The 23517-nt window shown below is 45.1% G+C and overlaps 1 protein-coding gene across 1 annotated transcript; it reads right to left on the bottom strand.

The window, feature by feature from the left end:
• LOC8023161 (alkyldihydroxyacetonephosphate synthase, peroxisomal) lies at nucleotides 1–23517 on the bottom strand. The gene is made up of 18 exons (XM_002399309.4): nucleotides 23257–23517; nucleotides 17452–17544; nucleotides 16857–16947; nucleotides 15920–16040; nucleotides 15133–15207; nucleotides 14846–14917; nucleotides 14368–14447; nucleotides 14160–14240; nucleotides 12243–12477; nucleotides 10284–10411; nucleotides 9000–9051; nucleotides 7900–8039; nucleotides 6328–6377; nucleotides 5652–5721; nucleotides 5491–5552; nucleotides 3761–3950; nucleotides 1857–1914; nucleotides 1–760 (listed from the first exon to the last, which is right to left on the bottom strand). Exons 1-18 carry the CDS (start codon nucleotides 23406–23408, stop codon nucleotides 636–638), a joined length of 1875 nt encoding a protein of 624 aa, XP_002399350.3. The 5' UTR covers nucleotides 23409–23517; the 3' UTR covers nucleotides 1–635.

The raw sequence follows: 23517 nt of genomic DNA, 5'->3' as shown, positions 1-23517 counted from the left end.
TAGAGTGGGAATGTCAGTGTTCTATTCACATCCAAAAAATGTGGCACAGTTTGGGGAAATGTAAAAAAAACAACCAGTTACATTAAAAGAAAAAGGTGAAAGAAAACGGCCAGTGCTCGTTCGTACGAATGCAACTTTGGGCTCATCGTCGAACCTACAGACGGCCAAGAATATGACGTGGGAACGAACGTTTGGTGCGAATGTTGGTTATGCCCAAGTCCCACTAGAGCGACATAACCGACCAGCCTCGAGCAAGCGCAGCTTGCACACGAAGGTAGCTTGCGATATGGTGCCTAGAACGGGTCTTGGACCGGTTTGTTTACCGCGTCCAGAGAAGTGTTCCCTCGATTTCCGCCTGATGACGTCATAGAAGGATCATGCCGTCGTTGGTTGCGACCGATTGCAAGCCTGCCAAAGATACCTCGGTGTGTTTGCGGCCCGTAGGCGTCGGTTGTTTCCGTTTGTCGCTCTAGTGGGACGCAATTATTACGAATGCGGGCGCCGTTTACGCGGCCTCCCGTGCCCCCGGCGACACGAGGGGGCGTCGAGCGTTATTGTTCACTTTGGCCCTCGCGAGAAAGGACAGTTTTTGTTGGACCGCGTGGTTTGGCGAGTCGTTGTCTTGCGGGCGCCCGCTACAGCATGAGGTTCCCATTGGCAAAGATGTTCTGCGGATCCACGCTCTGCTTCACCGCACGCAGCATCTGCACTCCGGTGCTCGAGATGGTCTGCTCCAGCCAGCGCTTGCGGATCTTCCCCACTGGAAGGACAAAGACCATTGCAGACCGTACGAAGAACGGCAAAGTGGTTGAATTTCATTTTCAAAGCGTCTTGCACGTTTGGCGAAATTTCGCTAGTCACCGATTTGCCTCAAATTTGGTTAACCGCATTAATACGGACATCTGAACAGCTAGTAACCCAAATTCTGAGTCGCAAATATTTCGTTTCGCAAAGTTGTTGAAGTTTCAAATTTGGTCGGAGAGGGGCTCTAACTGGCAACACTAAAAATATGACGTTGGATGTGATATGGGGCGAGCAAATATAGCTCGTTTTGACAGTTGACGAAAAGCGTGATGACGTAAAATAAATTCTGATTAAGCTTATGCAGAAAAAAAAGAAAAGCTTGGTACATTACCGTGTTTTTAGACTGCCTGCTCGATTCGCAAATTACACAACATGCGACACGGGTGTGTGCGGGAAAATTTGAACGTTGGTGTTGGCATCGCCCTCATTTGCCATTTTCTCGATGGCCATTTCGAATTTAGGGATAATAAATCGCATGTCAAAAAGAGGGTATTCCAAAACGTGTTTAGTTTGGTTGGCCTGAAGAACCGACAGAGCTCGCCTTTAATGAAGAAGAAGAAAGCCTGATGCCAAGTCATGACCAAGACCAAACAGCGGAAGACAACAAACTGCTCGAACCCCTTCAACTGTTGCTTGTCGAGCGTCGCCCGATGGCAAGTGCGCCAACGGGTGAATATCGTCCGCTAATTTAGCAAACAACATTTATTCGCGGATTGCACGGAGGCAGCTGAACCACTCATTTTTTTATTTCTGCACTCGCGGTTCAAACAGAATGCTACGAACTAGCGCAATCTGTACAAAACTGGTGCGTTGCGTAAGGGAGCAACAAATATACCAAACTGACCGCTACTTTATTACCTAAAGGACAAATACGCAGAATGGCCAAACATGGGGCAACATCTTTCGGGTGTAACATAACACTCGTCGTTGAAATCTAAAGCCATGCCATCTTTGGTACGTCTAGTTCATGTACACACTCTCTTTCCCTCTCCCTGCATTTGAAAACCGCAACCATTGCTGTGACCGGAGCAAGACATTCAAATAAATGTTACCTCCATGATGGTGGGAAATGCTACCTCCGCACGCCAAAATCTCCTCTCTTGCGGCTGCCTAAAAAAAGAAAAAAAAAAGTGTGCGTAAGTTAGGCACATTAATGTTTTCCCAACCAAAAACACTTCCTGAATTTGCTTCGAACTCGTAAAACAGAGCAGACATAGGTCACTGACGACGTGGTCCGTTCGCAAACAGCCTTTTAATGCAGAGTTGCATTCTAATCGAAGTTAACTCTGACCTCCTGCTCGTCCGTGACGAGCATGACACGTCGGATCACCTGACATCGCCACGCGACCCGAAGAAGTGGTGTCGTGCAACATTGCGGTGTCGGCAACGCTGGATCTGGAACGTTAGTTGTCGAGTCTTAGCGTAACGCGACCACGCCACGTGACGTTACGGCGTGCACGAGGCTGCAGGGGTGGAACTCATGCAATGTAGTTGGGAGCAGCCACGGGAGCAGCTGAAACAGCTGTTTTGGAGCAGGTTGGGAGCAGCTAAAACTACGTTCTGGAGCAGGCTAGGAGCAGCTCAGATCAGTTTGCATTACACTTCAGCTTGTGTCTTAGACAAGCACGGGAGCAATTTCAATCGTGCTTAGCAGCAAAGATGAACATGAGTGGTTAGGGACCCGGGTAGATGGGGGAACAGTGTAACAGATGCGAAAACTTTGTGAGCCTTAATGAGAATCAAAAAGCAAGTACCCTATGTTTCTGAGGATAGCGTCCTTGATATTTTCTGAATGGCTTTCAGCTGCTCAAAACGCAAAACAGCACTGCTTATCGCACAACCCACACGTGCTCGACATAGTAATTATATGTGCGAACCACGTGACGTGCGTAAGCAACGGGCGTGCAGTTGCACGGAGGAACAGGGCAACATATTTCGAGTTTATCCTATAGTGCAACTCGATATCGAAGCAGCAGACTACGATTAACGAAGTTATCGTATTTGAAGCGATAAGCAGGAGCAAGGTTAATGCACGCCGAGTAGATCTACCACTCGCGTAAGAGCTGCTAGCCGGCAAGGTTTCGGATCGGACCACGTTTCAGTTATATCAAATCATGATTTATCTTGCGAGAATGCGGTTCCGACTTCTAACGATGACGTACTAAAGGGAATCGTTTGCTGATGTGCTTTCAACTGGCTGACGTCCGGAACCTAGGCTGCAGAGCCTCAGGCAATCTGACGCTTAACGACTCGACCTCACCTCAGCCGACTTGCGTAACCGCTTGTGGTTGAAGAATAACAATTCAGTCGCAGGTGGTGTAGCGCTATAGAATCCGAGTTTTTTCGCGCGCTTCCGACTCGGGATACACAGGGAGAATAAACAAAACAAAGGATTGCAAGGCCGATCCAAGCTAAACGCGCTCATTGTTGCCCATCGAGTAAATAAAACCGAAACCAAAGCAAAATAAAAAGTTTTTGGCGCACGTTTTGCGATTTGGCGCATAATGGCGCGAGGTATTGGCTGTGGCGCAGTTTCTGCAACATGGCGCAGGATGGCGCAGACACATGCGTCTGGCGCAAAATGGCGCAAATGGCGCAGCCGTTCCACCCCTGGGCTGCCACGTGGCATCGTGTGACACGCTACGTTACGTGACGAAAGCCTGTCGCTTCTTAACTTCGCATGTGACGTTTGTGCGATGGATGACTTGAAATACAGCTACAGTGCCTGCAACGCATCTCTGATTGGCGCGTTTGAGCACACCTTAAAAAGCATAAAAAGAAATACAGCATGATGCGCCGCCTTCTGCGACATCATTTGCTGCCGCTTCGCGACCACTTTCGACGCATGGTCGGAATGGAGCGCTAAACAAGCTGATTGGAGATGCATTTGAGGCACCGAAATACAGACGCCAATTTTTCCTTTTTGCGTCGAGCATGGACGTAGAGTTGCACAGACCTCGATCTCCTCGTAGACGTGCACAGGGTCCTGGACGCCCGTGTAGTTGAAGGCGAAGTAGAAGTACACGCAGGCCCCCGCGTCATACGTCTGGGTCACCCGGCACGACGCCAGTGGGGGGAGGGACACCCCGTGCGAGTGGCACTCGCGCACGATCACGTCCTTCACGTTGCGGCACAGGTCCACCACCCTGCAGATGGGAATCGTCAAAGTTACGAGAGAGGTCAACCACCTTGGAAGACAGAGTTACGAAAGTTACGAGGTTTACCCTGCAAGACAATGAAAGTTACGAGATCAACCACCCTGCAAAGTCAAGTTATGAGAGGTCAACCACCTTGTAATACGAAGTTGTGAGAGGCTGACCAACCTGCAGTATAGAGTAATGGAAGTTATGAGGTACACTGTAAAACAATGGAAGTAACAAGAGGTCAAACAACCTGCAAAGTTATGGATGGAGTTGTGAAAGTTACGAGTGGTCAACCTCCCTGCAATATGGAGTTGAGAGGTCAGCCACCCTGCATGGATTGACAATGCGTATTGGCTAATGTGGCACAAGTTACAAAGCTTGATATATCACCTACCCTAAGGTTTGAGCCTTGCATTCCACCTCCCCCAAAAAATAAACCCAAATCATGAGACTCAGAAATACGAGACTCACAAGCTAATCATAGTGGAATTACAAGGATTAAACTAAATTTATGAGACTTGTCAGCAATTATAGGACAAGCTCAACTAGTGCCATTACTTCATGAGACTTGTCTATCTAAAAACTATGAAACAAGTTAAATTATAATTGATTAGTTGCAAATGATTCCATGTTGGAACTACGAGACTTTTGAGTCGGCCCAACTTACATTTATGAGACTTAGGGAACATCTTACCCCAGCCTTAAGCCACTGTTCATACCATGAAGTAATAAAGTTTACAATTCATCCATCTCTAGACTTGCCAAGCCTTGTGAATTCTTGGATCCTCAACTTGAAAAATACTAGTAGTAGGTTTCTCTATTATTAAAGGCAACAGGCTCGTAAATTACTCAAAATTTTAGAATTCAGGAATACACAAGTTTCATTATTTACTTTACTACCCAGGAAACTTGTAAGCTGCTGGATTCCAAATATATGAGAATCACAAGTTACACTATCCCATGGTAATGAAATGGCAAAGCACTTCATGCTAAAGCTATGACATTTATGAGTTACTGCTCCCCAAACTCCTGGAAGCTCCGAGAAGCTGTAGTCATGAAATTCGAGACATTCTCATAAAGCATTCTCATAAGGTCTGAGGTTTGTGATCTTGTAGTTCCGAAACCAGCGAGTTGGCACTCGTGGCACCCACAGTCCTGTATCCCAAGCATCACACTTGAAATCCCGGTCGCACAATGACTGCGAACGTTGTGAAACGTGGCGCCTCGCAATTATTCGGCCTTTTTTGTTCCCAGCAACAAACTTTGTGCCGTCATCAAGTCAATAGTCCTGGCACACTTCAGGTCGACATATTTTCTAAATTTTTATGCATCATTCTTTCACGATAAGAGTGAATTACCCGGAAGAATGGCATAAGCAACCATTTTCCGAAAACACTACGCAGATTCAATCTCGCAAGTACCGCGAAACCCACCATCTAGTTGGGAACCTGAAGTGTTTGAGAGATGTTTGCTCACTGGTGCGACCACGATTCAACTGATCCGAGAAAGAGCGAATCACTAGGAGGGATGAACTAGTTCTCACCGGTCCCAGGGAACCGAAGTTTCGAAGGATTCAGCCACGACGCTAAAGTCCAGGCCAAGGTCCTGTCAGGAAGAGACGGGGGCTATTTCAGCCGAAAGGGACTTCGGACGACAATTTACCTAATGCCCAAAATAACGTGGGTGATCGCTCTGCACACTCACCCTGATGTAAGCGATCACAAAAGTCAGCATGTAGCCACGCAGACCATTCTCTTCCCCGGCTGCCAGACCGCTGCATTGCGAAAAGAAAAATAGAATAAGAAAAAGCACTCGCCGAATACCGTTGCTTAGAGAATAAGGTAACTTATTGTTCCGTTGTTTCCCTGGTAAGGATATGACGAAACTCAACCATTAACTGATTTGTTTAATGAAATGTATTACTGTCAAGGTGACACCTACGCATCATTTCTTCCATTTCCAGTGCCAGAAATGCCGGCTCATTCGTGGGAGATTGGCAGTGTTCTCCACAGCCGTTGCATTGAGAACAATGTATCTCGTCCTGATGTATCCTTCTCAGTAAGGAGATGGCACAGCCTGGTTAATTACAAATTAACTGCAAGTATGCCTGGGTACACCCAGGCATATCTCCTTTGCAGTGTTCCAGAAATATAGGAAGGAACTGAAGGCAGGACAGGCCCTGGAAGTGTGTCTGTGACCGAACGACACAGTCGCAATATTTGGCCAATGCTTCGACTGCCTTCGTATTACAAGTTTACCTCTCGAAGACTAGAGCAACTTTTAATAGGAATTCTTGCAGCCAGTTTGGTGTCGAAACAAAAATGTTGTTGAGGGCCCAATCTCTGCATGTAAACTAGCAATTTATATTTCTATCACTCACCCAAACTTTGCTGCAATCTCGTAGACCCGCTTTTCCTGCATGTCCACTTCCTGCAAAGTAGCCATGTGCAAATAGTGGATTTTGAATTTGAAGCGAATAGTGGTTTTAGTTTAATATGTTCAAACCAAATTTCGAATATAGTTTCCCAAAGCCTTTCACTACTGCAACGTGCTTAAACAAAAACCCAGCTGAACTTCCGAACGTTGTTGCCAGGCTTATGCCAAGCCTATGGAGATGTGCAGCTATACCTAATCAAGGGGATTTATAAATATTCTTGCTGTATGCAAACATCCTTTCCTCAATCACGTATGATTAACGCAGGTTGTCGGGGCATGTCTGCTTAACATATGCTCATGCATGCCAGTTTATTACTGGAAATTTTACTGCAATGTGGATATCAACGTTCATCAAGTTTGCTTCTTTTTACATACATCAGCAGTGTGCGGCTGCAATATTTGTACTTTTCAGAGTGTTGATCGCGGTTCTTACCATGCACCGGCACACCACAGAAGCAAGCTCCGCAGGGTGTTGCTTCCCTGCCGTGCACCAGCACTCGGTAAGAAGTGCACTCAACAGGGATAACTTGTTGCGATCAGCACTTAGAAAAATATAAATATTGCAGTTCACTTTGAAGCGAATATCAATTATCATATTATTCAAAACTACTACGTATTTGAATCTGCGAAGGAAACAATTTCATAACACTTTAGGTCTAAATTAGATTGCTTCTAAACTGCACGCTACCCTTCAATGCGTCACATGAGAAAGGCAACACGAAAAGTGTGTACCCCTGGTTTTTTCTAGAGATGTACACTTGATCTACAAGGCACCCATGAGACTCGGTCTTAGAACTTGGTGAGAATCCTGTGACTTGAGTGACAGAAGGAGGCTCGGAGTTTGGTCTCTAAGATGGCCGAGAGTTTTACTTCTCAACAGCACATTCAGCTTTTCAGTCTCTTGAGATTATTTCAGAATTCGGTGTCTCAAGACAGAAAACAAGAGTGTGAAATGCACAATATTGTCACAAATACAAGTAGCAGATGAATGTGGAACTGAAAGTAGACATTTAATGAGGTGAGCCTGTGCCTACAAACTTAAACCACAAGGAACCGTACATTGTGCAACGGCAATGAAAGAGCAACTGACTTGATGTTGCCAGTCTCAGCTTCTACACAGACTACAGAGTCTAGAGCATTCTACACGGGAACAAGCGATACATTACAAGATTTTACAACAATGTTCTAGAACAGGAGCCTTCAAAACCCGGCCCGCGGCTAGCCACGGTCCTTGTAGTGATAGTGATGCCCAGCCCGTGAACCGTAAGGTACACACTAGGTACGTTATGGTCTCAAAACAGCAATGACATCTCATTGTCTCAAGATGCTCAGTTTGGATTTGGGATTTACGTCTCAAGGGGGCGGCTCATGACACTGCACTCTTTTTGCAAACAAATGTACCGTGCACCCGTTCCGAGCAAACACACAAAAAGCATTCTGGAAGAAGGCCTTCTTAAAACTGTTTACGAAAGGCGAGAGGAGGAGGGAGAGGGAATGGCACCCAGAGTTGCCTCACCTGTTTGCTGCCCTCGAAGAGCAGTGTGGCCACGCACATCTTGTCCACCTCGAATCCCTTGACACGTGTCACATAGAACCTCTTGAAGCCGTCCCAGAGCGGCGCCAGCAGAGAATTCGCCTCGGGCTTCAGGGCTTGGCCTGCATTCATCCATCCATTCACAGATTAGACGAAGTTGGGGACATCACAACCGATGCAGGGATCGCACTGCGGAACCCAGGGATCCTGGGTTCAATCTCCACCCTGCCCGTTTCGACCTGGAAGAGCATCGTACCGGCGTACGGTCGTGTATCGCTACTGCGTGGTGCGCGTTAAAGACCCCAGGCTAGCGGTTGTACTGCACTGGCGAAATTGCTCATCTACAGCTGGGAGAAAAGTCGCCTGTTGAAGCAGACAAACTTCTGGCTGTATAAACATACACATAACACAATTTTCTAGACGGGTACCACAGCAGACGATATGCACTGAAACCGTCCTTTGCGCTTCTTTGGCGAACCTGCCAGTTTCTGAGATCCGCGATCCAAACTAGGAATGGAAGGCAAAATTGGGGTCCCGTACTTCGGACCATTTGACAAATTGAGAGATGAGAGGGCATGTGGGGACCGCACAGACGCACAAAAAATCTGGATCGGGTGTTTGCGCTCGTACTGTCCGCGGGCTTACGACGAGGACATGGATTGATTGTAGCTAAGGTGATGTGGAACCCCTCTTAGTAAAGGCAGATAGATTGAAAATATGGTCAAAGCGAAGTAAACCGTAACTAGAGTATAACTTGTTTGTGTTGGATATTAATATGGTGAATCAAAGCTAGTGATATGAGAACTACTGGCATGCATGGAGATGACTTTCCCTGGAAAAAGCCTACCAAATTCAGAAAAAAAAGCTACGGTAAAGGAGGACAGGACGAGTGCCAAAGAAAGGACGGATACGAGATGGCAGAGAGAACGCGAGTAATTTTTTGTTTTTTTTCTACACTCGCAACTTTTACACATGGAAATCAACAACAATAGACCATGCAACTAAGCCCGTGTTAGTGTATATTCGTGTCCGACGAAATACATAGCATTGCGTGAATATATGTAAATACATAAAGAGCTTACCAAAGATGAACTGGGTGTTGTCCATGAGACGAATCGAGGCTGGCCTGATTTGCTGGAAGTGAAAGAAAGAAAGGAAGACGTTCATTCCCAACAGCGCTGGGTCAAAGCAGCACTGCGGGACAGCCGGATCTCGGTTTCCAGATGGCTGCAGGGAGGGAGGAGCCATGCCTATGGACGTCTCTTTACCGCACAAAGATAACCTAAAACGACGCTCAGGGGCAGGGCCACCGACAGCTGAACAGGATGGTGAGAGTCCTTATAGACCAGCCAATCAGATGGCCGATCTATAAGGACACCCAACACTAAAGTAAGAAGTGCAAGGATAATAAGCCGCACCGCGTGTTTCTTAAGTTTGAAAGAGGAGACACCTATAGTACTTCCTTTTCACCGTAAGCTATTTTATTAACTTAGCATGATGTCAAAGCTCAAGTAGGATGTTTTTTTTTCTTTGTTTATTATTCTTGTCTGTATGATGTTAGAGCATTTGATAAGTGTTTCTTTTTTGTTTGTTTTAGGATGCACCGATGAGAAGGCGTTTTTTGCTAGTGATGGGTATCACTAAACAAACACAAACAGAACGTACGAGCACAAGTGAGCAGGTGTATAGGGAACATTTTGAAGCAACACGAGAATGAGGCATACAGAAATTGACACCAAGAGGAGAACGTCTAAAATGCAGCTAAAATTTTATTGCGGACAGAACCCTTTATGTAAGGGTCAAACAAGGTGAAAACCCACGATAAAATTTTAGCTGGGTTTGAGACGTTCTTCTCTTGGTGTCAACTTTCGTACTCCTCAGTCTCGAATTGCTTCAGAATGTTCAATAAAAACAAATTGGACCGTATGTAAAGGCTAGATGACATGTGGAATGGAATTCATAGAATAAAAGAACAATAGATCCAGGTGCACTCATCAGTATGTTTCATCAAAATAGCCAGCGACAGCCGATACACATACGTAAGCAGCAACTTTCTTTTTCCCTAGCTTTTTTTTTCTGTTTCTTTCTTCTTTAACCGAGTGAAGTCTAAATTTTGATCGCTAACTAACCACTTGTTACCAAGGGGCCCCTACAACATTTTTGTTTGATAACTTTGAGACCCCTGCCTAAATAAATATTTTGTGAATTAACAACTCGTCTGAAAATAAAAACCCATTTGGACTCCACTTTTTTGGCACTTCACGGGGGCAATAAGACGACGAAACCCGCAACGTTGTGCTTTTGGCTCGCGTACAGTGTACAGACTGCTCTGCGGTACACAGCCCGCTCCTCTTGTTCGTCCTCACCTGCCTGGTAACCTCTCGGAGACAGGCAACGCCGGGCTCGAACGTTGGGAAGACGATGGACCCGTACCGCTGGCACTCGGGCAGCGGGCGCACCCTGATGGTCACCTGCGTCACCACCCCCAGCGTACCTGCCGACATTGGGACGGGTCAGTCGCAGTGCCGCTCTATCTAATCATAATAACAATGACGCTTGTTTCCATTTTTAAAAAAATGGTGGAGCAGCAGGAAAAAAGCTTCAACACAAAGCTTGATGACGCGTTAACCCATATCGGCAGTGGTACAAATCACTTTGTGCAATTCAAACAAGACACAATACACACACAAAAATAGATTTATATATTGTTGGGAAGGTGAAGACGACGATGGGACAGTGGCACCCACGACCATCTCGCGCCAGGCTCCACGGGCCGACCCGGCCTCCATAAATCATTCTATCTGCTCTCTCTCATCGCCTGTCCTGTCGTTTATGCTGCCGACAGCATCAGCCTAACAATATATATATATATATATATGTAAAGTAAGGTAAATATAAAAACAATGGACCGGGAAAAGTTAACAAGTCAAAGATGCGTACTGTCGGAGTTACTAATTCGAAGTTTATTACGACGTTTCGAGTGTGAAGGGCAGTCCCCGCTCGAAACGTCGTAATAAACTTTGAATTTGTAACTCCGACAGTATGCATCTTTGACTTATATATATATATATATATTACCACAGCAGTGAAACTAAGAACAATAACTAAGTAAGTATGAAATCCACATTAAATGCTCAAATAGTCAACACCTACACACTGGCGGGTAAGTGAAGGTGCGAAAAAAAAATGAGAAAAATCCTAAGCGCCGACATTGACGAATCTGGAAGAAAGAGTCAAAAAAGGAGCAGCAGAAAAAGAGAAGAAAAAAAAGCAGACAACACATTAGATTTTTTTAGTGTCACTGGGCTGAAACTGCTAGCAACCATCTTTAAACCCTGGGAAGCCGAATCGACCATGACCAGAATTTTGCAGGGAAACCGTAATAAGCTCCTGATGCAGCTAAAGAACATTTCTGCCCAGGAAACAGAAAGAAACGTAGAGCTTTTCCATAGTAAAGACAGATAAAGTGAAGCAAAGTTGAACTTTGCTCACAACATATTACAGGCATTCAAGGTACTCTTTATTACCAATAAAAATTCCAATAAAATTTAGCCAAGATTTTTCCGAAATGCATCTATAAAGAAGTTTTACGGTATGCACACTTCTCAAAATGGCAAGCTCCTGCAATGCCCATTTCGAAAGTGGTGCTCGTGTTTGCCACTGCAATTAATGCTACGGGCACCCAGAATATAATTTTTTGTCTCAATGAATATGAGGCTTGGTGGACCTTGGGTCCCAGGGAAATTTTGTTGTCTGTTCAATCTCATTATTCAGGTAACGTCATGTTCTCATGCTTTCACATTTTGTCACCACCGCCAGCGTCACGTTCTCATGGCGTTCCAGCTTTCTGCAATGCAGTACAGTTTATCTTTGCGAACCGAAAAAATAGAGCAGTCCCGCATTAACCCACAGTACAGCCACAGCAATAGCTGCAACAAATCACGGCAAAGTCCTTGGGCATCGGCATTGCATTCACGGGCGTGAAAGCGCATCTCCTAGCATGAGCTCTTGGCCTTGACAATGCTACAATGGCATTTTGTTATCACCCATTTCTTTTTCCAGAGAGGGCGCACAGTGAGCATCGGGTACTATAAAAATCCTAAGTTTAGAGAGGGTTGTTAACGCTGCGTAGCTCAGTGGTAATGCCTCTGCTTTACTCGGGGCGAACCCAGGTTCAGTTGCCAAATACAACATCAACAATGGACGTCATTTCCAGTGGTGGGGAGACTCCATAACAGCTATCGCCGTAGAACTGCACCTCATTCTTTCGATTGGGCCCCGTAGCAACGTTGGGCGCGTGTACGAGAGCCCGCGGTGCAACCCACCCTCGGAGCCGAGCACAAAGTGGTGGACATCGGGCCCGCCGGACAGGCGGGGCACCTGGCAGCTGCGCTCCAGCACTCCGCTGGGCGTGACCAGGCGCACGTGCACGACCAGGTCCTCGATGTTGCCGTACACGCTCTTCTTCATGCCCGATGCTCGGGTGGCCACCCAGCCCCCCAGCGAGCTGAACTCGTACGAGTCCGGCTCATGTCCCGTGCACAGACCGTGCTCTGCCAGCTGCAAGATACCCATTCATTCGTACTACCTAAGCACGGGGCAGCTAAGAAAATTCAAATTCAAGACATAAACAAAACACAGCGCGAGACAAGCATTATTATTAAGGGGGGACATGGGCCTAAATTTTAAATTTTTTTGAAAAAATGCATTTTTTAATTTTGTGGTTTTCAGTTTTAGAAACTAATTATACACCCTTACACCAAATTTGATAACCATATGCCAAATAGTTACATTGATATCAAATATTTTCAACACATTGTGAGGCAGTAACAAAGTAAAGGAGTTCAATGTTTGAATGCATTTTTCTCAGTTCCACTTTTTGCTGCAAATTTCATACGAAGGAATCTTTTGTTCGAAGGTGAAAGTATTCTGATACCACAATCAAGATGTTTCTGAACTGAAATTTACTCAGGAATCGGGCTATCTACTTTATTTTGTTATAGGTTGAAGTCCTCAGTGATAAAAAACCAAGTTTTCAAAAATTGACAGAGGACAGATATGCATCTCATAGTTTGAGGTAATAACTCTTCCTGAAATATTTACATTTAAGTTATTAAAACTAGATAGCCCAAAGTCCCATATTCCCCACTTTATATTCAAGCAGTCAAAAGGATGCTTAATAGCTTCATTTGCATATCATAGATTTCTTAATGAAAAGTGACACATCATCTTATGCAGGTATGTAAATTTGTCCTAGAGAGCTGAAAGTTTGCACAGTACACCTACATCTGAAGCTAAACCTGCCCTGCAAATTTCATTCCAATCACTTGAGTAGTTCAAAAGTTTGACTTCTAGCCAGTGTCCCCCCTTAATGCACATTCGTTCATAAATACAAATGTGTTCATTAACCAAAAATAGCTTATCAATGCATGCATTTATTAATGTGCATTTGTTCATTTACACGCACTTGTTTATGAACACTAATTTGGTTATTAACATATAATTGCCTAACACATATTTGTTTATCAATGCGAAGTTATCTATTAATGCACATTTGTTCATAAATACAAATGTGTCCATTAACCAGAAATTGCTTATCAATGCACACATTTATTAATGCACATTTGTTCATCTACACGCACTTGTTTATGAACACTAATTTGTTTATTAACATAAAATTTCCTAACACATATTTGTTTATCAATGGAAAATTGTCTATTAACGCACATTTGCTCATAAATGCAAATGTGTCCATACACCAAAAATTGCTCATCAACGCGTACATTTATTAATGCACATTTGTTCATTTACACGCACTTGTTTATGAACACAAATTTGTTTATTAACATAAAATTGCCTAACACATATTTGTTTTTCAATGCAAAATTATCTATTAATGCACATTTGCTCATAAAATGTTTATTAACGGAAATTTGCTTTTTAACAGATTTGCTCATTAAAGCAAATTTGTTTAAGATGTTTATAAACATGAAAATGATTAACACGTGTCTGTTTCTTAACACACATTTGTCTCTCGGATTTGTTTTTTGAACAGATTTGTTTTTTTCATGCGCATGTGTTTATTAACATGAAATTGCATATTAAGAGCAGTATTGATTTATTAATGTAAATTTGATCCTTATCAGATACTTGTTTCTTAAAAAGCTTGTTCATAAATAGAAATATTTGTGCTTGCGTACTCGCAAACGCAGCTCCAACCAAAGGAAAGAAAAAAGGCTCACCTTCCGCTCCAGGTCTTGCCCGATGATGCCGGCCTCAATGTTTGCTGTCAGATTCATCTTGTCCACCCAGAGAATTCGGTTCTGCGTGAGCAAACAGAAGATCAGAATTTGCGTCAAAACCAAGAAAAGGGGTGCCACAAGGTCAATGAACTTACAATATTATGAGATCAATGAACCCAGAGTAATACCATGAGGCCAACGAACCCACCATTTGCGAGGTGTCCAGGGAAACGATCATCCTCGCTTCATTGCTGGGACACTCAAGACCTCCGGAGACGCTGGTGCCACCTTGTGGAAAACAAACAAAAAAAACACATTCAATTTCTAAAAAAAACTTTGAAGGCACTCTGGATAGAAGAATTTGTCACTGTAATAAACTAATCTGATTTAAGGACACGCTGCAGAAGACTAATTTTACTCAAGGCTGCACCGCGGAATATACTTGTTTTATTTAAGGTCATATTGCGCTAAATTGACGTTGCTTCGAGCCTTCATGTACCAAAGTAATGTAGGCAATTTCTTGCATTACCAAATTTTTTTTAATTGATGGCAATACTGCGGCAATTTGGCGATATTTTGAAGTCATACCGAGTCAAACTAATTGGATTTGGCCTACAATAGGAAATTAAATGTTACACTACAGCTAGTAGACAACGAAGGAAGATATGCGGGATTCCAAAACCCACCTCCGAAGGGGATCAAAACGACATTGTGCTGGCTCGCCATGGAGACCAGGAAAACGACATCCTCATGACACGCTGAAAAAGACAAAAACACAATTCCAGGAAACAAGAGTGACGCAGCAGAAATCCGAGCACGGCAAAAGGTCTCGAGTGCAATGCAACCCAATGCCTTATGCTCCGAAAGTTACGGCAGTGCTACCTTGACGACATTCGCATCCCAAGACCTTGCAAAGTAACTAAAGACTTCACTCTTTATGTAAAGAAAGAAAGAAAGAAAGAAAGTGACTCACTGGGCCAAACCACCAAGTCGGGAATGCGGGGGAAGCAACCCTCCCTGAGGGTGAAGATCTCCCGCATGGTGTGGCCTGCAACGCACAGCACAGGCAGGCCATAGTGTCGTCAAACAATATCTCCACAAAAAACTTTTAAACAATTAAGAGGACCCTCGTCCCATACTACTGTCTCGCGATACTGCTGCACAACCCTCGAGTACCCTTCACTTCTGTGGCTCCTGGAGGGCGCAGTCAGTGTTTAACGTAATACACAGCTCACTTATACATGGTAGCCTGTTGCAAGGTGTCAAGTGTGCTACACTGCATCTGTTGCCCTCAAAGGCCTACAGCCTTTGTTTTCGGTTTCTGAAAACTGACTCAGACTTCTCTTCCGCATTGATTTGGCATCTGGAACATTATTTATTGCCTTCATTATACTGCCGTGGCCCTTAAAACTAATCGATCAGTAAACCAATAAATTGAAGTTGTTACTGTTGTGTCCCGTAAGACCCCAACTAATCGACCAATAAATTGCCTTCATTACTGCTGTGTCCCATAAAACAAACCAATCAATCAACCTATTGGTAAATAAACCAATAAATTGCCTTCATTACTTCTGTCCCATCAAACAACCAATGAATTGCCTTATTACTTCTCTCCCATAAAACCTCAATCAATCAATCAATCAATCAATGATTTGCCTTCATTAATACCATGAAATCCCGACCCCTCAAGCAATCGGTCAATCAATAAACAAATACTATCAAGGTTCACAATGACAGGGGAGCCGGCGTAGGCAACGTACCGTGGGCCCGAAAAAGCCTGTCCTGGCCGTCGCTGGAATACACAATGCCCTGACGACGCACCCCATCGACAAATGCCTCGTTGACGACTGGGGACGGCAGGTCTTGGTCCGACGGAGGTTGCTGTGGGAACAGAGTTCAGCGAGTGCTCCAGTATTTGGCGGTGGCGGGTCTGCTCGGCCTTAAACGCAGTAATCTCAGCGAGTTGGCGTTTCTCCGCGATACAGAGCGGCTCTAAGTCAGTTCTACACCCGAACCGGACAGGCTTCGGCGTATCGCTTTATGCAATGATGCCTGAAACGTGTCTCTAACTGGCATATTTACTGCAGCCCAAAAAGTTGGAGACACGTTTGAGGCACCATTGTTACGCAGACACAGTGGACGAACGGCAAAAGAGCGACAGCGGAAGAAGTGCAAGCCAAGAGACAGACGAGAGGCTACAACACAAAGGATAGAAGAGGGTGGGGAGGGTAACCCACTCTTACCCTCGTGCACAGGTTGGGGGGGTTTACGACGACGGAGCCGTCTTGCAGGGAGGCCTTCGTGCTCTGTACGGGCTCCTGGGGTCGTGCAAGGAAGGAGGCGTGCAGTGGGCAGGCAAAGGCAGGCAACGGCAGAACAAAAAGAGAGGGCTCGAGACGGGACAGTGCAACGGGCTCGCACACGACTGCCGAGATTCTCTAGAGGCACGTTTTGGGCAAAAGCCGTGCCTGCACTGCGCTCTGCCAAGATTGAAATGTCTCGGCACGAGACGGTTGCAGCAGACAGAAATGGGACGGGCAACACGCAGACACAGGGAACGTGAGAATCGTACAACGATCAAAACAACGATGAAGACATGCAACAAAGCAACGGGTTAGCAGGAAGGATTTAGAGGGCGTTCAGCGTTTCCGGAAGATGACGACGTGCGAGACACGAAGGAACGACGTCGTGACGTACCTTGGCCGGCAGCAAAACGCTCAGGTCAACTCCCAGTGCGGACTCCACCCAGCTCTTGAAGTGAGGAAGCGTTTTGTTCCCGATCTTGTACCTGGTGGCAAGTGTCGTGAGGTCAGCAATGACTCGGCACTTTCAATCCAGACGAGGAGGGACGAGGACCGCTAACGATAAGGAATACCGATATGACCTTCGCCCACCCTCTCACTAAAATTCGCTCCGCTACTGCTGTGAAGAGTGAACACCTAAAACCGTCGCAAAACTGTGTGAGATCTGGTCGTAACAAAAGGAAGATTTGGAGCTTCTACCCACAATGAGAAGATCCTCAGGTAGATAAACAGCTGAGGATCTTCTCATCGACATTTTGCAGGCAGCCTTACGTCGCACAAAACAAGTGTATGCCATCTTGATGGCTTTACATAATTGTCGAAGGAAGCATGCTGCAAGGTATGCACGTCCGTAGACTCACTACAACTAGGGACATTATCTGGGCACATTACTGTGAGACTTCTGCAATTCAATGTTTCTCCCCGTCGCTAGGTGTCCCAGGCTAGGGCAGCCAACATGTCTTCAGTGAAATATCTCGGATGAGGCTCACCTGTCGCCCGTAAACGAGACGTGGTGCGTCGTTCCGTCCACCACGAATTTAGAGTCCTTGTAGCCCCAGCCATTCCACTTTAGGAGGTCCTGCCTGCGTCAAAAATGTGGAAAACATGTTTCTGAATGTTGGCTAAAGTAACCACTCACTCAAAATATTTTTTTTTAGTGCCTAGGTAAGACATGTTAGTTTAAGAGCTCGCCACTCCTAAAGTAACAACTCCCCCAAAGAATATGTTTCCGCCACAAAAGTTGCACCACAAGACATATTTCGAGTTCAGAGCCAAACGGAAACTAACCTCTATTTCGACATGTCAACCTCAAAATTTGTTTCGGTTTTGCTAAATCTGTCTCGCAACATAAACATTACGCTGAAATTTTTTTTCTAATAAAATTTACTTTGCGATATGAGGCACTTGGAATAATATATTTTGGAGGAGTTGAATACCTTAAAGGGGCCTTGCAAGGACTTTTTACTGTTTTTTAATTTGCACCGAACCTGAGCGCACTGAACGTAGTAACTTAGTGAAACTTTTCTTTTCGCGAAATTCGCTTTATTTTAAAAGTTATAGGCAATTTAGAATTTCAAAAACAAGCAAAAAATAACCTCCTTCATGACGTCGTAGGTCCTGGCTTGAGTGGCCGTGAACTAGAGGAGGAATAGTGAGCTCATCGAGCGCTCACGGCCGCCGCACTCCGTGTCGACGGCGCCAGAGGGCGCCACTAAAGCATGATTTGGATAGGCTGTATGCAGCGGGCAGCCAAAGCGGCTTTCATTACGTTTGCTGCGCGATTAAACACTAATTTGGCATGACACTTTATTGGCCACAAACAACAGCAAACACGGGGTAAAGATCAGTTCAGAATGGGAGCCACTTCGCGCTGCCATACCGCGAAGCGGCCAAACCACAAGACAAAGCCTCTCGCCGAAGGCCTTCGGAACGCTTGGAGCCGGTCGGATCCTCCTGTCCATACGACTGCAGCGCCACCGCATACATCCGGGATTTCTCCGTGTCGGTGCCTTATCCCACTACTCCTTTCTAGTATGCGCCGCCTTTGCCACCGTTTGGCGGCGCGTATGTCGACGGGTCATTTCTTGTTTCCGTACTTTATGAACTGCATTTGTTTCTTTTTTGATCTAAAATACTGAACAAAAACTACTTTTATAAATAATTGAAACGGTTCGCGCCACTTATATTTCGTATTTCGACCAAAAAGAATTTTTTAGTGGCTCTGACCAGTAGTAAGCCCAGGACCAAAGACGTCACATTTTGCGCGCTTTCGGTACCGCAGGTCGCCCTCGTCGGTGGAGGAGGTTTCCGTGTCGTCCGGTTAAAATATGGCGCACTGATGTTTAGCTACTCTTTCCGTGCCTGCTGGCTTGCCCGAACCCCAAGAGACGTGGAAAACGCATAAAAGGTAGACCCTCATATATGATTGCAGGGCCCCTTTAAACAACTACTCAGCAGCAGTTGTATGACTACGAAACAACTGTAAAACAAAGCTTTAGTAAGAAAATGATTTTTGGTAAAGCACATTTACCGAACGACGAAGGAGCAAAATCAAATTTCAAACAGAAAGGCATATGCTTACTGCACATCAGGTGAGGCCTTTCATCGGCTACCATATTCAGTCATAAATGACCATTCCAGCAGAGGCACAAAACCAGGCGATATGCCACCGAAGGGGTGAAAGGCTACTGTTACTCTCCTGGTATCGTATAACCGCAACTACTAGCAGGTGGTGTTTTCAGGTTTGAACCATCCGCACATTTTTGTTCCCGGTAAAATGTTTATCTGTTTATTTCTGCCCTAAAACCGAAAAGTTTTACCATAATTTGAAGATTGCACCGCTCCCTTTTCCTGCTTTGCCCTACAAGGTAGCATACCAGCACATCGACGCAAGCTGACATCCTCGTATCTTTTTCCAAGAATCTCATACTTTCTCTGGTAACTTTCCTAATTATAATTAATGCCTGACAAGGGAAGCGAGAGAGAAAACGCACACAACAGAGTGACATACAGCACCACACCATGGAGATGGTTTGTACTACTGGGTTCAAATGAAATGCAAAAAGCAGACCACGTGGACGTCTGTGCATGCTGCGCCTCTTGGACGCCTCTTGAAACTGACAAAACCGCGCGTTGGAGAGTAGGGAGCTGCGAGGGTGTGCGTCCTACTCCGATGTGTTTGACCCTTGCCCAGCACAACCCCAGCTTCGACGCTACGCTGGTGGTACACTAGGAGTTCCATCCCAACCACTTTCGTTGACTCATCATCAGCCATGCGAGGAAGCTTGCTGCTCACAACAAGAGCAAGCTGCCTGCACGCACGCCTCGCACGCCCGTTCATAAAGCGCCACGCTCCCTTCTAACTTGAAAAAATTTTTTTTTTCTTTTCTTAATACGCATTGTTATTTTCTTGTGAACAGTTTAGCAGAAACTGTGTGAAATTCGAGACAGAATAACAAGAAGGCAGTGCCCCAGGACGGCTGCTGACACCTAAGTGAAGTCCTGGCATACTTTCACTGGCGTGTGAAGCTGAAGGCGACTAAGTTGCGTGTACCGTTTGTTGTGCGATTGTTTTGCATTTATACTCATTCCGCTCAATGTTCTGAGCTGAAAGATTGATTGGCCAGTACCACGAACGACAGTTCCAAAGTAGCGGCCCCACGGCCGTCGCAACGTTGGTTCGTCGTGCACCGCCATGGCGTCGTCCAGTCTGTGGTACGTCGTCATATTGGGAATGATGTGTATATGTACTTCCTGTAATCTGTGCAACATCTTTTTTTTTTTTTTTTTTTTATGTATTTGCAGCGTTTTGGAGGTCACAAAAATGGGGTTCATGTTCTTTTCTATTTTTGATATTCAATATGTGCCTTAGATGACCCACAACTTTGAATATATTTGGTACACATAGCTCGAACGCCATATGACAATGGAAAAGGGAGAGAGCGTGACTGAAACTAGCCAATTCTCGACCAGCTGTTTTCGGGTGGAAAAAGAGTGAATTTTGAGCCGCAAATTATGTTCTGGGTAGTTGGGCACTTATAGGTAATGTTCAAATAAAAACCTCGGCGAGCATAAATACTGCCAGTGTCTCTTTAAGTTTTGACTGCGTGTCACCAGCTTGTAGCTACTCTTTTTAGAGCGCAGCTCTTAGGCGCCCATTTCTGGCTTGAGCGTCGGCGCCGTCGGCGTAATCACGCGGTGCATGATGGGTCAATTTCTCCCCTAAATTTAGTGGAAAATTTTCCCCGCTAAATTTAGCGGAAAATGTTCCCCGCTAAATTTAGTGGGAAATTTTCCCTGCTAAATCTAGCATAAAATTTTCCCCGCTATATCTAGCTGAAAATATTTCCCCACTAGCGGAAAACTTTCCCAGCTAAATTTAGCGGAAAATTTTCCCCGCTAAATTTAGCGGAAAATTTCCTCTGCTAAATCTAGCGGAAAATTTTCCCCGCTTAATTTATCGGAAAACTTTCCATGCTAAATTCAACGGAAAACTTTCCAAGCTAAATTCAACGGAAAATTTTCCCCGCTAAATTTAGCGGGGGATTTTCCCCGCTAAATCAGGCGGAAAACTTTCCCTGCTAAATCTAGTAAGAAATTTTTCCTGCTAAATTTAGCAGAAAAATTTTCCTGCTAAATTTAGCAGGGGAAATTTTCCCCTAAATGGGCAGCGAGCAGGATAGAAGGAGGGGCATAGCCTCCTCTCCGTACCTTCCCCTCCTCCTCCTCAAAAGCTGCGCTCTAATTCGGTGTTACAGGGGATTTTAAACAGCTTTCATTTTTTCACTTACTTTTTAATCGCTAAAAAAATATTTTATGTCTGCAAAAAATACTTTTTTGTTTGTTCTAAGGCACAGAAAGATGGCACATGCATTCAAATGCGCACATTGGGGACAAGATGGCCACAACACAAATATGGAAGCTGCACGAAGCCGCCGTGCACTATGACGGACCTTCATCACATAAAGACGACACATAGTGGCGAAAGCGCAAACTATGAATGGTGTCTGGAAACGGAGTTGCACTATCTCCCCTACCTCTCTCCACGAGTTACAGAAAAGGCAGTGTAACTCTCCTTCCAGACATCAACCTTAGTTTAACCTTTTGTCGCTGCATGAGCATAACTCTTAATATCAAACAAATAGGACGACTCCTTTATTTTATTGTCAAAAAGCTCCCATCTTCAAACAAGTGAGGTAGGACCAGGCACAGCCTATGGCAGCTCCAAGACACTGACGCTGTCATGAAATATTAACATAAAGTGGAAAAATGGGCCAGTAGATGTTATGCATGATGAAAATCCTGCAGCGCTAAAAACCAGACTTAGGAAAGGCACACACACAAATGCCTGCCACTCGGGCCTTGTCGTGTCATGTGTGACTTTCCGTAGACTTCTTTCTCAAGCGCCGTTAGACCTTCATCGCGTCTAACGTAAGCATCATTTTGCAACGAAAATGAGGCCGCAGCAATGGTTTCGAGCCGCAGCCTGCAATTACTACGTGTGGCAGACGTAGTGTAGTTCCTCCACATCTGTGTCCCGACATGCGTAATGTGCGATGCTGCCAGAAAAATTATGCCACTTATCGACCGAGATAGACGTAGTTGCAGCCACGGCCTTAAAACTCCATTCTAGTGCGAGGCGGGCCGCGGGGAACTACAAGGTCCCGTGACGCACCTCCTCCGTCAAGATTGGCTCGGATCATTGGGCGTCTAAAGGTGGAAAGAGACGGGCATATTTTCTGCTGCAAAATTTTCTTTTCCTTGAAAAGTTTCTCCTTTTTATTTTGCTGTTGGTCACCACAATACACACAGACCCTAAAAAATTCACCACCAACCAACATTAACAAAGAAAAAAAAAAAAATCCAGGCTGTGCTACATGTCTTACTACAGCTGGCAAATGACGTCCAACTGCGACTGCACACCTTTGATTGTTTTTCTGCTGCTGTTGCGTTTCTTTTTAGTTCGGGCGACAATATCTGTGGTACGCCTATTGTACTTTAATTGCTTCCTGTTATGTCCCAGCCTGCAGCTTGAGATGTCTTTTTTTTTTTTTATATTTTAATTGTAGTATATAAGCACTTTGAATACCAACTTCAGGTGCGTGGGAGTCGTCTTTAATTATGTTCTGAATGCCGCGAGGTGTATGCAAATGAATCTTCCAAGCCAACTCCGGCAAAATAACGACACCGTGTACGTCGCGTGATTACAAAGGGACAGTTTGTAGATTTTACATTCAAGGAACTTGCAATAAAAAATCTCGCGCGCAGGTGGAAACCATAAAAAGAAACTTTTTTATTCGTATCTACTGCATATAATAATAATAATATTTAAAAAAAAGAACGTGCAACATTAGTGGAAGAAAAAAATGTTTCCACGAATGCTTTTCTTCGAACGCAAGTAAGGGCTTCGTTTGCTCGATTCTTCGTTCGCGAAGAGAACGCACAAATTTTTAAAAGCGAACTTTCACGGCGAGTTGACCGTGTAACATACCACAACCGTTCGCAACGGATTCATTCCAATTAAATGCACTCAAACATGCACCCCCTTTCCCATTCCACTTAATTCGCCCGATAAAGACATCCAAAGTAGTTTGCAGAGAAAACGAAAAAGGGAAAAGAAATCAAGCGAGCCGACGATAAACCTGACAGTGATCAGAGTTTATAAAGCATTAATCTGTGCTTTAGTTCCCGTTCGGAGCGTAACTGCGACAAATAGCAAAGGAAAGCGCGAAGATGGTTCACGCCCGTCTAGGGCACTTTCACCGGCGGGAGCTAGCGCTTTCGTACGAACATACCTGCGCCTCGGGATGGTAGTTTGCGCCGAAAACGAAGCGGCGGGGCAAGATCCGTTCTCCGTTGCATTGGATCCGTCTCCAGCGCCGGAGTCGCCGGGATCCGAGCCCTGCAAGTGTTTTTTTATCGTGTTCAGTCGCTCCGTGGCAGCCATCACAGCCTCCTCGGTCGCTTGATAGTGGCGAAATTGATGCGAGAAGATTCGCCGCAGTTTTCGCCGGACTTCGACCTCACTGGATCGGATTGCACTGGCTTGAAGCTGG

Source organism: Ixodes scapularis, unplaced genomic scaffold (assembly GCF_016920785.2).
Source record: "Ixodes scapularis isolate PalLabHiFi unplaced genomic scaffold, ASM1692078v2 PGA_scaffold6__148_contigs__length_123643588, whole genome shotgun sequence".
In the NCBI taxonomy this organism is placed as follows: Eukaryota; Metazoa; Arthropoda; class Arachnida; order Ixodida; family Ixodidae; genus Ixodes; species Ixodes scapularis.
This window is presented reverse-complemented; position numbering and strand designations above follow the sequence as displayed.

Bases quoted from the DNA above. Each gene is read 5' to 3' on its own strand.
- LOC8023161 (XM_002399309.4), bottom strand. From the start codon at position 23,408: ATGGCTGCCACGGAGCGACTGAACACGATAAAAAAACACTTGCAGGGC. The intron at 17,545-23,256 runs GTATGTTCGTAC...TTTTTGACGCAG, and splicing joins ACTACCATCCCGAGGCGCAG to GCAGGACCTCCTAAAGTGGA. The intron at 14,241-14,367 runs GTGGGTTCGTTG...TTGCTCACGCAG, and splicing joins CCCTGGACACCTCGCAAATG to AACCGAATTCTCTGGGTGGA.